Consider the following 15,668-nt stretch of genomic DNA (forward strand, 5'->3'; position numbering starts at 1 on the left):
TAAGAACTTTGGGAGTCATTAGTTACCAGACTCTCTCTGATTAGAGAGCGCAGTATAAAATGTATTTGATAACATCGGGATTGTTGTTTTTGCGGTTGTGGCGTTCTGTTCTGCTGCTAATCATTTAAATCTTTTCAACTGGAGGAGGAGGAATTATTTTGGCCTCTGAATCATTTCTGATCTCATGGGGGCTTCATTGGGCCCTTAAATTTGCACTGGTGAAGAAACCATAGAAAGATAAAATCATTATTTCTCTGCACAAGTAAATGAGGGTCCTTGTGGTACTTCATTAGCAGTATTAATGAACAGCATTTAATATGCTATCCACTGGCTCAAACAGTAATTTCACCACATAAACAGGTAGTAATATAGAAAAATCTCATTATTACAAATTACTGCCGATCTCAACATTTTATGCTCGTTATCTGGGGTGTTGGTTTTACATTAGCTATTTTTAGTAGCACATTAAGCATTTGAGTATCATTTGTACCAGAATAAAGCAAAATTATATTTTACTTCATCTGGAGACTGCTGCACGTAAAGACTAACAGTACGTGCTTTGTAATCTGATGGATAATAATTAGGACTATTTAGACCATTATTGTCTCAGTGAATAAATGATTCTGCGCTAAGTTGATGACTTGCCTATGAAAGTGGTATTCTAATTAAGGCTGTGGGTTCATTTTCTCTCACCTATACCTGCTTAGTGTGCCTTTGAACCTCCAACCTACAGAAAGTCAATGCAGAAAAGCCATGTAGCGTATAGTTTGCAATGTTCACTGTATGGAGGAAAAATGTGAGTGTGTTGCTAATAATGTATTGAAATTGTAGCCAGCTGAAGTCACAACTGAGCCAATTGGGGACTCATTTCAAAGACCAAACCAACTGCCTGAAAATAATTTATCTGAGCTAGTGAGTTGTCTTTTTGTCTTTAAAATAATTTAGTTTCAAGCTCAAAAATAGCACAATATAGATATGAGTGAGGGAAACTGTTCAGATTATCTTAGTACATCCATCGAGAAAAACAAATGACTATTCCCATCATGTTTCCTAGCTGACTTTTGAATGAGTCTGAGATTTTTGCCTCCAATCCCGGAAGACCACACCAAGTATTTACTTATCTAGGAACATCGGAACAAGAGTTTAGCCCCCTGGGGCCTGCTGCGCCATTCAGTGAAATCACGGCTGATCTGTGACCTAACTTTAAATACCCACATCTCTTACTACCTTTGGCTAACAAAAATAGGTCAATCTCAGTTTTAAAATTAACAATTAATCCAACATCAATTGCCATTTGCGAAAGAGTGTTCCAAACTTGTACCACCCATTGCGTGTGGAAGTGTTAATTTGACTCCTGTAAGTTCTGGCTCTAATTTTTAGGTTACACCCCCTAGTCCTAGGATCCCGAACTATCAGAAATGGTTTCTCCCAGTCTACCCTATCAGTTCCCTTAATATCTTGAAACTTTGATCAAATCATCCCTTGAGCTCTTAAGTACAATTCAACCCTAGTTTAATCTCTACTGTAACCAGGAAATCCTTCCTAAGACCTGGTTCTTAGGATAGATCAGAGTACTCCAGGTATGGTCTAACCAAGGCTTTGTATAGCTGAAGCATGACTTCTATCCCCTTGTATTCTATTCCTTCAAATATAAAGGACAGCATTCCATTAGCCTTTTTGATTATTTTCTGTACCTGTTCATGACATTTTAATGATCTGTATACCTGGATCCCCTGTTCTGATAATGATCACTTTCACATCAGAGATTCTGAAATGTCGTCCTCTTTCCTTAAATGAGCTTTCTCAGTGGTGTCATGTCTCTTTCTCATTTCAGGATAATGTATCTTTCCAGTACTTTCTGTTTTTAATTTGGGATTTCCAGCATTAGCCTTTTTTTTTATATAGGAGCTGAAGGGATATGGAACAGGTTGTCTAAATGTGATTAGGTGTATTTGTTTACATTGAGGATAAATGCTAACCTGAACTGGTTGGGTCAAATGGCCTGCTTCTGTGTATTTCTATATATTTGAATAACGTTGCTATAAATCAAGAAATATTGAAGAACAGAATTTTATTTATTTGCCATAATGGAAGGATGCCCTTTTCCCTTGAAGGATAATTTAAAAAAAGTTCCCAAAGTTTCTTTGAACTTTTATCGCTTGACTTCTCCCCACTCACCTGGCTCATCATTCCCGGAGAACTTCACCTCAGGCAACAACACATGACCACATGGCTGGTCCATCAGCGAATCTGAGGCCTGGTTCTCCCTCATGCACATGTTTACAATGCCAGCTACTGGAAGTTGCTACAGATAGAAGAGAGCAAGCCCAAAATGTCCTCGAGTTCAACCATCGCCACTCATCTTTGGAAGAAATGCTTAAAAAAGCCACTGTGCACTTATATCATGTTAGCAGTCACGATGCTAATTTGAGCTGAACTGTTAATTTTTAAGTATACTGTTGAGGTGATATCTTTTGTATAAATGCTGTTTTGATTATATTGCAATTTCTTTTCCTCTTCCTTTTATTAGATAACCGCTGCCTTAGAGCAAGATGAGCAAGCACGGAGGCAACGCCTAGCATATAAAGTAGAGCAGCTGATTGTTGCCATGTCGCTAGAGAGTTGAGAGCTTTTTTTTGGAACTAGTGGCTGAACAATGAACTCAATGGAGAAAGAGAAGCCGTAAGATGGGGGAGAGCAAAGCATGGATCATGTGGTTAAATGCTATGGCCAAAGTTGCACAATAACAAGTGGCTGGCATGGCCATTTATGTTTGAAAGGTATTGGATACCTTTTCATTTTGTTTTTCTTGGAGTACGGCTGTGTTCAGAATACTACCTTTAGTTAACTTGCAACTAGGGCTGTGATAACCCTGAGTACAATGGTTTATGTTTACAAAGGGCAACCTTTGGGAGCTACAGCTATATTTGTGGTGAGTTTACTGATGATTTGACCAGGACCTGATGTGAATGAACAGTGCAGGCAGTTTATGTGGCCATGAGCAAGAAAGGACTTCTAAAATCAGCACAGCACTATAGAATTCTACCTTAACCCCTGTAAGGGGTAACTTTTGACTGCAGCATCAACGTGCACAATTGGATGGCCAAAACCTCGCCCACCAAAATGGGACTGGTTAGGGCAGAAGTTGTTTTCAATGCAACCTAGAAAGGAAGAACAACAGACTGCACAAATGGAAGTGTACCCTTTGGGCTGCAGAATCTTGCCTTTCTTAAGTCAGTGCCGTCCCTGTATCATCATGCATTAAGGATGTTAATGAACTTTACAGTACTGATACAAACCAGAAATGCACATGGGGAGAGCAACAATCACCCCATTGGGCGTGTCTATTTTTTTTTAGCGCGTTTTTCTGCATTTGTTTTAAAAATCAAAGTTTCATCAGTGCTGCTATTTAGCTAAACTATTCCATATTGTAACAACAGTAAGGGTCAATGTGAGGTTCGTATAGGGCTTTCTCTTTTATTCTAACTTCCTGAATGTAATACTGTGGCTCAGTAGGAGACTCAAAGAAATTGTACTGGAAAATCTGTCATCTTCGCACCTTGTTGAATAATCCTGTAAATCACAATCATGTCATTTAGTGATCCCAACTACAGTGCGTAATTTCACCTTTACACAGCATTACATGTTTAATGGGTTTTCTACCAAACCGTGGTATGAAATAAAGGAAAGAAAATTGAAGACATTTCTCACCTTAGCTGGCGAATCACTTTTTTTTGTTCTTTTCATCAAATGCAAATCACAAGGAGGGAGTTAACAGAGCAAAGTTATTGGTCAAACTCCAGCTCAAGAGGCAATAACCCTCTCTTTCCTGCCCCCCCCCCCCCCACATTAGTTATAGAAGTCTGCGTTAGGGTGGTACTGAATAAAGCAGTGAAAATGAAACAGCTAACAGTTCACGTGAGCAGCCCGGTTGTCCAGGTACAGCATCATAATACAAAGGTTTCCTGAGTTCTAGCTACAGCTTGATCATTGATCATTTTAAGCCTGCTTGAAATCCAGAGCAATACTGTTTGCTGAATATCAGTATTGTTGTGTTACCTTCCACATCTGCACGCTGGTGGATTTGTGGCACTATTGATGACATTTGGAAGCTGTCGTTACTCAAAATAGTTATGCTTTTGGTTTATCGAGGCTTTGAATCTCCTCAGATGACTGGTTAGACAATGCAAGCCTCCAAAGGGAATACAATGAACCTATTAGTTATTTTTCTGCTGTTGTCTTTCCTCCCCATCAGGAGGATGGATAGACCTGTCTTGGGCTTCTCCAGTATGCTCCCGTGTCATTACCACCTATTGATCAGCCTAGTGGGAGATGCCAGTTAGGAAACAAAATAGGGGAAGTACTGGCTTGTTGCTCCAATGTGAGACGCTTTGTTGCCCACTTAAGTGTGTGAGTAAAGTGGAAATTTACCAGCCAAATGTTCTGGCACAGGCTGCTTATTATTCAGAGGGCAGGCCTAGACTTACAACACATGAAGCAAACATCATGAGTGCTTTGCTACCAAAGATTTTATTTTAAATACTTTTAAATATGAATCTGCAAAACGGATACTGTCTCGACATTAAATATTGATAGCAGTTTCTGTAAAAAAAAAACTTTCCAAACCAGTTTTCTTTTTCCACTTTGCATTGAAGAAACCAAAGGTTTTAAAAGTGCATGTCCTAGTGCCACAAAGTGTATAAACATTGTAAATATTGATCATACCTCTCTGTGGGATGAAAAACCTAGAACTGCTTTTTATTGCTGTTGTGGTTGGTTCTCAAGTAATTCAATTCTTATACAAAGAAGTGGATAGTGTTATTTGCACATTTGTGAGAAGATGTCTATGGTGTTTTGACATGGTTCAATCTGATGTTTCTAAAGCGTGAATCAGTAACAAAAACAAAAAAAAAATTGAGCGTCAATATCTTGAGGCTAGATGGCACTTGATATCATATAACATGTAACAATTCCATGTAGAAAATTGTACTCTTCATTTGTTCCATCTCCTTGCCATTAGTTGTAATCCAACATAATACAGCAATTCAGGGGAAGAGATGCAGTAAGTTAAGCTGAGGAGTCATATCACAAAATTAAAAGGACACGCAGATGTTACTCCTGCATGTGACATTCAGCACTGCAGGGTGTGGTTCATGTTATGAGGAGGAGATCTTCATTCAAAGAAAAAAGACTATGACGCCTTCACTGAATAGTCAGTCTTACAGTGGCGGAACCAGGGAGGGGTCATGACCAAAGTTCCCCTTATTTTTTTTTGTAATGCACAGGTGATTTAAATTATTTTTTGGGCTGCCACATACACATGGTAATTTAAAGGGGATGACTTGTGCGTGGCCTGCGCGGAAACTTTTGGGTTGTCACTTGGTCACATGGCTTACAGGAAACATTGGTCATGACCTCCCCCCAGTCATCTTGGGGTCACCCAATTTTGTACATCAGAACTTGGTCAAAACTATACATAATTTGCTTTATTTAATTTTTAAATTCCCCATTGCAATCACATTGTCATTTGAGTCTTATGCGAACAGCAACGCAGCATTGAGGGCATCATTGTAACTCTAATATGCTGTGCCAAGCCAGCTAAATCTGGACTTCAACACTCTTTCTCCCCACCCCCCTTCCACCCACCCTAATCCTTTAACCTTAGCTCTGCCCTTCCTATCTTTTATTCTATAACATGATGAAATAAAAGTTAAAAGGAAGCTCGCAGATGGAGATTCAACTCAATATCACAGGTGAGATTTTAACTCAGTCATAGCCCATTCACTTACACAGAGTTAAAATGGGATCCCACCAGTCAATATTATACATGTTGGCAGGCAGAATAAATCATGCATCAGATGCAAGACACTACCTACCTACAGGAGGGGAATGATGGTTACAAACTATTTCTAAAAAAGGGTAACGGGAAAAAAAAAGTAAGAAACCAACTTGCCTCTCCTAAAAGTATTAATAGAAAATCCTTTTCCTCTTCTGTTGGAGCATGTGAATATGTTCTTAGTTGAATGCAGTAGCATAATCAGGGCCAGATTGCTGCAGAACTGGAGACTGTTCACACTATATTGTCTCATTTCCTTTCTTTCATCAAATGTTTTTCTCCCATCACTTTTTTGGTGCTAAAAGTGTTGCCAAATGCTGCCATGCAGATCCTTGGGTGCTGGTAGTCCTCTGATTTCTCACTAAAATGACCATTCTTCATGTGGAAATGTAGGTTGTGATTTTGGATAGTCGGTTGATTGTGGGGCCATCCTACTCTTAACCAAGTCCAGCTCTTAAGCACTTTCCAACAATTATCACTAGATTGTGGCCAAGAGTGGAGTACTAATTCATGGAAACTGAGGACAGTTATAATAACGTGCTATTGCCCTGATCGTAATTAGCTAATTTAGCACAAACTAGGAACTGAACTGTGAACCTTCCTGATCAATATGGATCAATAGCACATCAGGCAGTGCATTTACCAAATAAGGCATTGAAGAAACCTCCTTTGAAATCTGTAACAAAATAAACCGTACAATGGAATCCAATAGCATGCAGTATATTAGATGGATTAAAGAGACGTATAAAATCAGATTTGCATATAACAGGAGAGTTATATCATTGCTTAGTTTGAAATTTGGAGCTTGATAATGATCTGTGAATGTCAAGACCTTGTCACAAATTGGACTTTATCCCATTAGCATGTTGAGTATGTGCACTCAACTGTACATTGGTTTCTGGTTAAATTCTGAAATGTTTAATCACAGCCCTCATTTAAGCAATAATGGAGAAGCAGGGATACAGTAGCTTGCAATTAAGAACAATCAGTCAAGCTGCTTCTCAGTTACCACCTACTGAGCTACCGTGCATCCATTATTACCATTCAATCACACCATAACCATGTTTATTCATGGTATTCATCAGAAATTGGTTATTGACATTTCTTTAAGTTTCTAGTAGGACTTTTAAGACAATATTTGAAATTCTTTAGGATGCTCAGTGAAGAAAATTTGCTCGAGTACATAGATATTACAGATTTGTTGATTCCGTGTGTGAGAAATTGATGTGAAATTGACATTCACATAACTTGAAAAGAGATACACAATACAATTCAAGGAAGGATGGGGTATCTAGGCTATTATACCGATATGCAGAAATGATTGGATAATGAGAACACAGAAAATATTGACTAATGGAGTACTTCTAAAAGGTAATGTAAAGCGAAACCTAAAACAAATTCTTGCAGGACAATTCCAGCCATAAAGATACAGTACGATGCTAAATTCAGAAATACTTTAACTTACCATTTTTCATGAGATTGACAAGCTAAAAAGATAGTATAGTGATATCACCTTGGAGCAATGAAATGCAAGTTTACACAGGAAAAATGGGTGCAATGCATGCCAATTTCTACCCCTTTGTCTCTATATTAGGTCAACTAAGGCAACTTCAGACAAGCTTTATTTCCCCAACATGGAGACAAAAGACCAACACAGTGCTATAAATAGCTGACATCCATAGATTTTCACTGATTTCATCAATGGTTTATCCCTTCAGTGTTCTGTAACGTTGGTCTTCAGTGTATCCCTCACCTTCAATCTCTGACCTCCATTTCTGACCCTCTGCCTATCTCACAACAAAACACTGGAGTTCTATGTTGCAAAAAGGAGAGTGTTCCTGGTCTGTCAGTTTAGAAAAAATTGAGATGGGAAAAATACAGTAAACTATTTAAAAATTGGTCCTGTTTGTTATATTATGTACCTATTGTAAATATGAATCACTCCTATTTTGCAAGCCGGAATCACTTTGTACTGTTGTTGTAGATAAATAAAGGTAACTTGATAAAACATTACTGGATTTATTATTTCACTCTCTTTGATCTGTTTTCCTGAAGGTGACTGACTCATTCTGGGCTATAGATACACATGCTCCAGCTAACACGGTAGCTACGTGTGTGCTTCGACATTGACAACTGTTAAGAACCACTGAATAAAGCACAATCCCACTGTTTTGTGGTTCAAAGATCATTAAAATTGCGGTTTTGTACTGCAGGTGCAAAGCCGGCAAAATATGAGCTTTTAACATTGTACTATTTTTACCAAAAACGAAATTTAATAGTCTGCCCCACCAGAGGTTCACCATTTTATTTTCGCAGTTTCTAGGTTCATTTCAGAACTGACATCCAGAGCGAATATTAGCAGTCATAATGGCTTAACTTGTACTATCACGATGTATTCCCTTGGAACGTGGGAACAACAGGAATAGTTAAATAACAATGCATCAACACAACAAATTGACAGACTTTAGAAATTGTAAATTGAACCTTTTTTGGTACTGTGATATTTCTCAAATATGAGCTTTGGTAATTATGAACAGTTGATAAAAGTCACGGCGCCATTCAGCTTCAATAAATGGTGCCCTCTAAAACCTGAAGTATCATTTCTTGCTATATCCAACAATATTTTACACTTTACTGTAAATCACACCCGATATACTTGGCGCTCAGTTCCACTTGAGCAATATGTTTTTTTTTAAGAAATGCAGTGGAGTGCCTTTTTATGAGTGCCGTATAAAATGAACTGGCCGGTTTTATCAGTAAGCAATAGCGATGAGACGGGCAAACTATTCAAACTATTCGCGTGTCCTTTCTGGCATCTGAATCAAAACCAGATTCAGATGGCATTAGTTTCTTTTTTGCCTCTTTATTACGCTCAAAAACCAATGATCTACCTGATCTAGCTGGTGTTTGCAAAGGGCAATTTCAGAAAACTTCAAATCAGTTCCGTCCAGATAAATCTGGAGGCAGCTGGAATTTGTTCCTCCAAAGCAATATCAAGTGCATCTATATTTTTAAAAAGGCTTTGAATTAGAACTATTGTGGAATGCAAAGATAGGTAGGTGAACAAAAGCAAAATAGAGAAAGACAGGTGGGTTATAAAAGCCTTGCAAACACTGCATTGAAGGATTGAATCGAGTTGCCAAAATTTCAGCCTGTGGGGCATATGGTGACGCTCCTACCCCCAAACCCTTGTAATCTGGTCATCACAGATGAAACATTTTAGTGCTACATTTATTTATATTTCTTATCCATTATTCAACAGTTCAAAAAAGACTAAATGCTAAATTGGAACATCAAGGTCAGCACTTTGAGGATATGTAGCTGTAAGGTTCCATGGTTTGCATCTATGTGGCCCACAATGACAACAATTTAAGACAACCCTAGATTAAAGGATTAAATCAGTAGTCAGGAAATTATGTGCATCTAATTATTGATGAATTTAATCACAGAGAAGTTCATGCCTTGACAAGGCTGAGATGTATTTCCATATTCAGTTCAGGTTAGATATAACTACGGAAAGTGTTTGACTAATAAAAATGTACAACAGAAAATAAAGGTTTATATAAAACAATTGGGAAGTATTTTCATACTTTTAAAATAATGTGATCAGATTAAGATATAAAATAATGAGTTTTGTTCTGTCCTTTAGAGAAATGGTAGAAAATATATATTCATAAAATCTAAAAAATGAGCCCAGGCCAGAATTCACTGTAGCAGAGCACTTGCCATGAAATAGATTTGACCTTGAACGTTTAGATTTTTACATTTTTTTTTGTGCAGCCATTTGCTGAAAGTGTGAGCTGACAACACTGCTGCAAGGGAAACGGCATCTGGGACCTCCGTGAACAAGGCAAACAACTGTGTATCGCATTAACCAATCTGATTGAAGGCCTGAGAAATTAACAGCGCAAGAATTTCTGTCAAAATATTTACTTGAGTAGCAGTTAAGAAGTGACAGGTTCAAAGAGAATACAGTTTAATCGCCTTGAAATTACTTTATCAGTGAGTTAGGTTGTGAAAGTCCCTTTCTCCATCCTACCAGAAATGATCTTCAGTAATTTCTTCACAGAAGTGGCCTCCCACTTTTTATCCTATGCAACATCCCTTCATATCAGATCACTTGTTCTGATTGCAGAATTTGTTAATTAGATCTAAGATTTTCCTCTGTGGTGGGGTTCTGCTGGAAGTATGTGATTGTGGTACTTCCACCTGCTGTTGAGACCCCCATCTTACTTTCCTCAGTTGAGTCATTTTAATGATCAAAAGTTGGCTACCAGCACTATCTACGCTATCAGGAGTTCACCTCTAGAAAGATGGGGGACCAGCACTGTTATAGTGTTTACGGGCTGGGCTACTAATGTAACCCCCAGACAGAAAGGACTCAATAACTGCCTGCAAGGGAGTTCTCCATGTTGTTAGCCTTTTCTATTAAAGTTTTACTAGATCAAATAAGGGGTAAGGAAACCAGTTATTTGGGACCGAAGCAAAAGGAGGCTAACCAAAGGAATGTTGCTGACACAATGGTAGGGGGTGGCTTTGACGGTCTTTAGTACTTCTGCCCATCACTGCATAGAAACTCAGCTCTGGAGGATATTCAATGACCTCATCAGGACAGCAAAGGTCAGAAAACACAGTCAAAGCTTTTAATAACGTACTTTAATCAGTATGTTTCACATCACCTTCCCATCATTGTGTCGAAAAAACATCTACAATTTAGCACCAATGGGCAGGTGGTATCACAATGCCCTTCTCACCCCTTCAACCCACCTGCAAGTATGCCTTCATTTAGAAAGTAACATGAAGGCAAGAAGTAATTCCCTCAGATGCTGTGTAGTTTCTTGTTTCCAGCATCTGCTATTGCCCTATCAAGCAACATTTACTGACAGCTGTGTTTTATTCTTTATGGTGCCAAGTAGAGAGCCTTCATGCTATGCACTTCTTAAAGGAGAAAGTGGCCCACATGCTAGAGAATGGTGCAGGTGATAGCACCACCAATCTCCAGCCTCTCAAATGATGTAAGGATGAAAACCCTGAAACTCATGGACAGGCATACAGAGAAGTAGGAAGGGAGGTATCAATTGCAGGTTAGTCCTAACATTCAGCTTCTCATGTCTCTTCAGTTCCTGCAGCACGTACACAACTTGGCATCTCAATACAATGTGAACGCTTCAAGTTGTGCCTTGTATTGAACATACTGCAGCCATTGTGTTGCTTATCTATCTCTATTCATCTTTTTTTGTGCTTTCCTAGGTGTTCCTCTGCGACAAGCACAGGACGCGCAAAAAGAATCTGGCTCCAATGTTTGAACGCTGCCTCCCTGTAGTAGACTAGAGACTCCTACCAGTGGTGGAGTATTTAATGAGTATGAGGTGAGCACACAGAGTAATGAACAGAGCATGAGTAATGAAAGGGACCAATAGAAGATGAGGAGGCACTTGCGTGAAATTAGGAAGCACTTCTTCACGCAAAGACTAGTCGAAGTTTGAAACAGTCTTCCACAAATGGTAATTGTTAGATCAATGTTAGTTTGAAATCTGAGACTGATCGATTTTAGTTAACTAAAGGTATCAAGGGATAAGGGGCAATGGCGGTTATATGGAGTTCGGTTGCATTTCAGCAATGATCTCATTGAATGATGGAACAACTCGAGGGCCTAAATGGCCTACTCCTGCTGCAATGTCCCTATGCAGGGTCAGGTGATCCAGATCACAGCTGCCTGCACATAAAAGAAGAATGTCTGCAGAGCATACATATACTGGTACATGCTGCAGCTGGTGGCATAGAGAGAGCAGTCCGCAATCCACATCTGCAAAGTATGTTCAACAATGCCATGGACTTTAGAGTAGTATAACCATATGTGCCCATTTTCCGGGGCAGTCCCAAAATGAGGTACTGTTCCCCTGGGCAAGCAATATCCCAGAAGAGTCTCTGATTCATGAGGCTTGTCCCTGAACGAAAACCTTAAGTAATGGCCGTGAGGATTCAAATCGAGCTCTGTGACCCCAAGCTGACCTGTGGTCGGTCATTAAAGTGGTCAGGGCTGGGTGGGAGGGCAGGTTCTGATTGGTGGAAGAGATGTCAATCTCTTGCTTTCAACCAGTAGAAAGGGTGGACTCACTGAGGTAAAAAGCAATAAATGTTGGAAATACTCAGCAGGTCTGGCAGCATCTGTGGAGAGAGAAGCAGAGTTAACGTTTCAGGTGAGTGACCCCTCATCAGAACTGGCAAATATTAGAAATGTAATTAGGTTTTAAGCAAATAAAGCAGGGGTGGGGCAAGAGATAACAAAAGAGGTGTTGATAGGACAAGGTCACAGGGAATAACTGACCAGAAGGTCATGGAGCAAAGGCAAACGGTATGTTAATGGTGTGGTGAAAAACAAAGCGTTAGTGCAAAGAGGGTGTTAATTGACAGAAAAATGAACAACCGTGGCCCAGTAGAAACAAACTAAAATAAAATAAACAGAAGAAATAAATAAATAAATAAATAGGGGGGTGGGGGGAGTGCCGTCATGCTCTGAAATTATTGACCTCAGTGTTCAGTCCGGCAGGCTGTACTGTGCCTAATTGGACTCACTGAGGGCTTTGTGGCCACAGAGCGCGTGCTCCAACAACCCCTCCCCTAAACCAGTCGCCTCACAGAATCCCCCAATCAAGTGCAGTTTTCCTCTGAAATTTGGTTGAAAACAGTCCTGAAGCCAAAATGTCCAAGTAACACATGCCACTGGTAGCCGGACTAATGAGTGGTGACTGGATCCGGGCTGCATGAATGTTGCATGAGCTTTATCAGAGCATGCTGGGTTGGTGTAATGACTGTCAGGCTATGTGTCCCTGGATTAGGTTTAGAAAACATGGTCATCCAACCTTGGAGGGCAGGGCAAATATTGAGTAACCTTCAGCACAGTCTCCTCTCCCCTGCCACCCCCACCTCCCTCCCCCCCTCCCCCCCCCAACCCCAAAACAGAGAAATTAATGGGCATCACCCTTCTGGAATAGAAACTATGACTGCTGCCATAAAATGGAGATGGCTGTCTCTTCTGGACACCAAGAAAGGAGTGCTGAAATACAGATCAGGACTTCACTATTGGACTGCATTACTCCTGCTCATTATTGTGGTTAACAGGAGCTAAGGTCCAGTACCAGTAACCTGGTAGGTATGTGCTCATTTGATAATGGCAGTTGTACCACATGGGTGTTCTCCTACTAGCCCCTTCAGATGCCTGCACACATGGCAGAAAGTAACCAAGGCCAGTCTGCCCTTGGAGCAACATACACAACACATTCTATCACAGGTCCCTCAAGGGTCTCAGCTTCACTGAGATAAGGGTCACCTCAGCAATCCTCAGAGACACTTGGAGGAAAGCACAAGCCAGATAATTTACATCCTTCTGTCACTGAGGGAGCACCAAGGAGAAGCAGAAAATTAGCAGTGAAAAAGTACATAATTTCAGATACCAAGTGCTAAAAAAACACTAGCAAGGCAAGCAGATCTTTGTTGACTCAAAAATGGGTAGCACTTTTATGTATGAACAACAGTGAGTGCCATTGGCCTCTGCGTTATTTTGACAGCAAAATCTGGCCCCTTCTCATTTCATCAGATCAAGTAAAGTGACTATGAATTAACAGTCCTAGACTGAGCATAAAATGGAAGCAAAATATTGGGCATAGGTAATCTAAATCAATCACCATCGTCTCCACATTAACTTCCAGAATGGCAGTTCCCTTGTAAATAAGGCCTTGCCAAGCATAACCTTATTTTGAATGATTGCATTGACATCCTGGCTTTGACTGAAATTTGGATCACAGCTGTTGTGATCTTGCCCCTTATTGATGCTTTCCCAACTGGCTATAATTCCCACTGCCTTTCCCGTCCAAACAGTGCTAGTGGTGATGTAAACCTTATCACAATTCACGTCTTGGTTTCTCTCTGATAACTTTCTTTTTGAGCATCATTTATGAAAATGCAAATCAAATTAGTCCAGAATCCATGTTAACCATACTATCTTGAGTTTTGCCTAATTGAATCCCATATTGTGGACTCTAGAGTTACGATTTTACCACTTTGTTGTCAAGACCTCATCTGCTGTGAGTGCATAATCAGGAAATTGGGAATGTACTACTCATTATTTTCCATCCATGAAAATTCATGGCGAAACAATGGGAGCATATCCACAATTTCACAATATCCATTGCTGGAGAGCAAGGCCAGAAGTTAGAATGCGTGAAGTTAGCCCTCAGACATTTAAAACTGCTAAAACAGATAAAATTGGTTTATCTGTTTCTCCTTTCTTGCTCAGGGATGCAATCTTTATTTCCCTCCAATCTTTTGGCACAGTACTCATTTCCAAAGAGTTTTGGAGAATTATATAAAATATTTTCTCAGTTCCGGCCTGAGCTGAGCACATATAATTCCAGTTCAAACTTCGTGAGGTGGCTGCACAATTGTCACGTTGACTGCCTGCAGGTGATACCTTTCCTATGTGGATAAATAGAGCAGAAATGCATCTCTCATGGATGGTGTACTTGATCCTTTCAAGGTGCTGAGGGACAAAATCTAGGGCACTGCAGCAGCAGTCTTTAGTGAGCTTGAGAGCAGGTTGCAGACAGCTTTGAGCTAAGGATTCAGAGTCCTGTGCTAGTGAACTGTACCAAGCTTTCATAGAACATCGATCAACACTGGGATGAGGCCTCAATCAGTGCCATTAGTAGCAGAACAGAAACTGCCATCTCACTCATGTTGATGCTTGGCCCAATCCAGCCTCTGTGTCACAAGGCATTACTGAAAGCAGAATTGTCCCTGGGCCAGCAGCACAGAACATTCCAGTACATGCGCTGGCCATTTAGCTCCAAAATCAGATAGAGGTCATGTCACAGCAGAATCCCAAAGTCATGCACAGATCACCTCACATTAGTCCCTTCTATTAGATGTGCATTCAAACGTAATGTTTAATGTAGAAGGAATGGTATGTCATCATGCCACAAAAGTTAATATCATAGAGGGGCAATACATTACACACATTAGGGACAATGTGTTTACAAAATAGACACTGATTGCTTCACTGAACCCTTGCTGTTTTATTTTCTGATTATATGTTCAGTGTCAACAACCATACAGGGAAATACTCATCTATGTTGGGAAATGCCCAGCCAGTCAAGACAAGTTAATTGCCAAATTCCAGTAATTGTAACGCTGGCCTGACAGAGGGGCTCCTGCTGCTCCGCATTGAGAGAGCCATCAATGAGGGCCTAACACACTAGCTGCCCAGCAGCAGTGGCTGTTCAGTTACTGATTGATCATGCATATCCTAAATTCATCTGTCTGGTAGTGCTCCTCCTCACAAAAAAAAGCCAGTATGATGCCTGTACCTAGGGGCATTTTGTGAACAAACTGCCGTTAATTTGCCAACTCCTTTTAGAGTGTACTGTGAGGCAACCCCAGATCAAAACTACTGCTAGGACATCCCAATATTTCCTTGATGATCCTCCTTGTCCTCGTATATACCTCAAAGTAGCTGGTTCAGATTGGATTCTGGAGCTTGGTGGAGCATGCCTATGAATAGCCAGTGTTAGAACAGGAACACATATCTCCCCAGGAGCCATCCTTCCAACCCTTGCACTCCTTTAAAAATTCTTAGACATAATTATCTCAGAATAAGTGAGTTTTGCGAATTTGCAGATATTTGGCATTCAGGTGCACGATTTTCATTTGATTTACACCATTTCAGCATTCACAGAAAAGAACTTTCTATTCACATATTGCACGACGTTTCCACAGAGAGCATAGTTCCTATCAATTGCGCCTTGCACCTTGGGAAAACCATGATTGAACAAAA

General features: G+C 40.1%; 1 protein-coding gene across 1 annotated transcript in view; it reads left to right on the plus strand.

Annotated features, from left to right (window-relative positions):
* The window catches only part of LOC137383879 (plexin-A2-like), a 502,066-nt gene extending 494,241 nt beyond the window's left edge, over positions 1-7,825 (plus strand). The window contains exon 33 of the mRNA XM_068057231.1: positions 2,531-7,825. Coding sequence (XP_067913332.1) covers positions 2,531-2,626 — 96 coding nt within the window. The 3' untranslated portion in view covers positions 2,627-7,825. The remainder of the gene's footprint in view (positions 1-2,530) is intronic.
* Positions 7,826-15,668: the final 7,843 nt, after the last annotated feature.

The sequence above is a fragment of the Heterodontus francisci genome, chromosome 25 (genome assembly GCF_036365525.1).
Source record: "Heterodontus francisci isolate sHetFra1 chromosome 25, sHetFra1.hap1, whole genome shotgun sequence".
In the NCBI taxonomy this organism is placed as follows: domain Eukaryota; kingdom Metazoa; phylum Chordata; class Chondrichthyes; order Heterodontiformes; family Heterodontidae; genus Heterodontus; species Heterodontus francisci.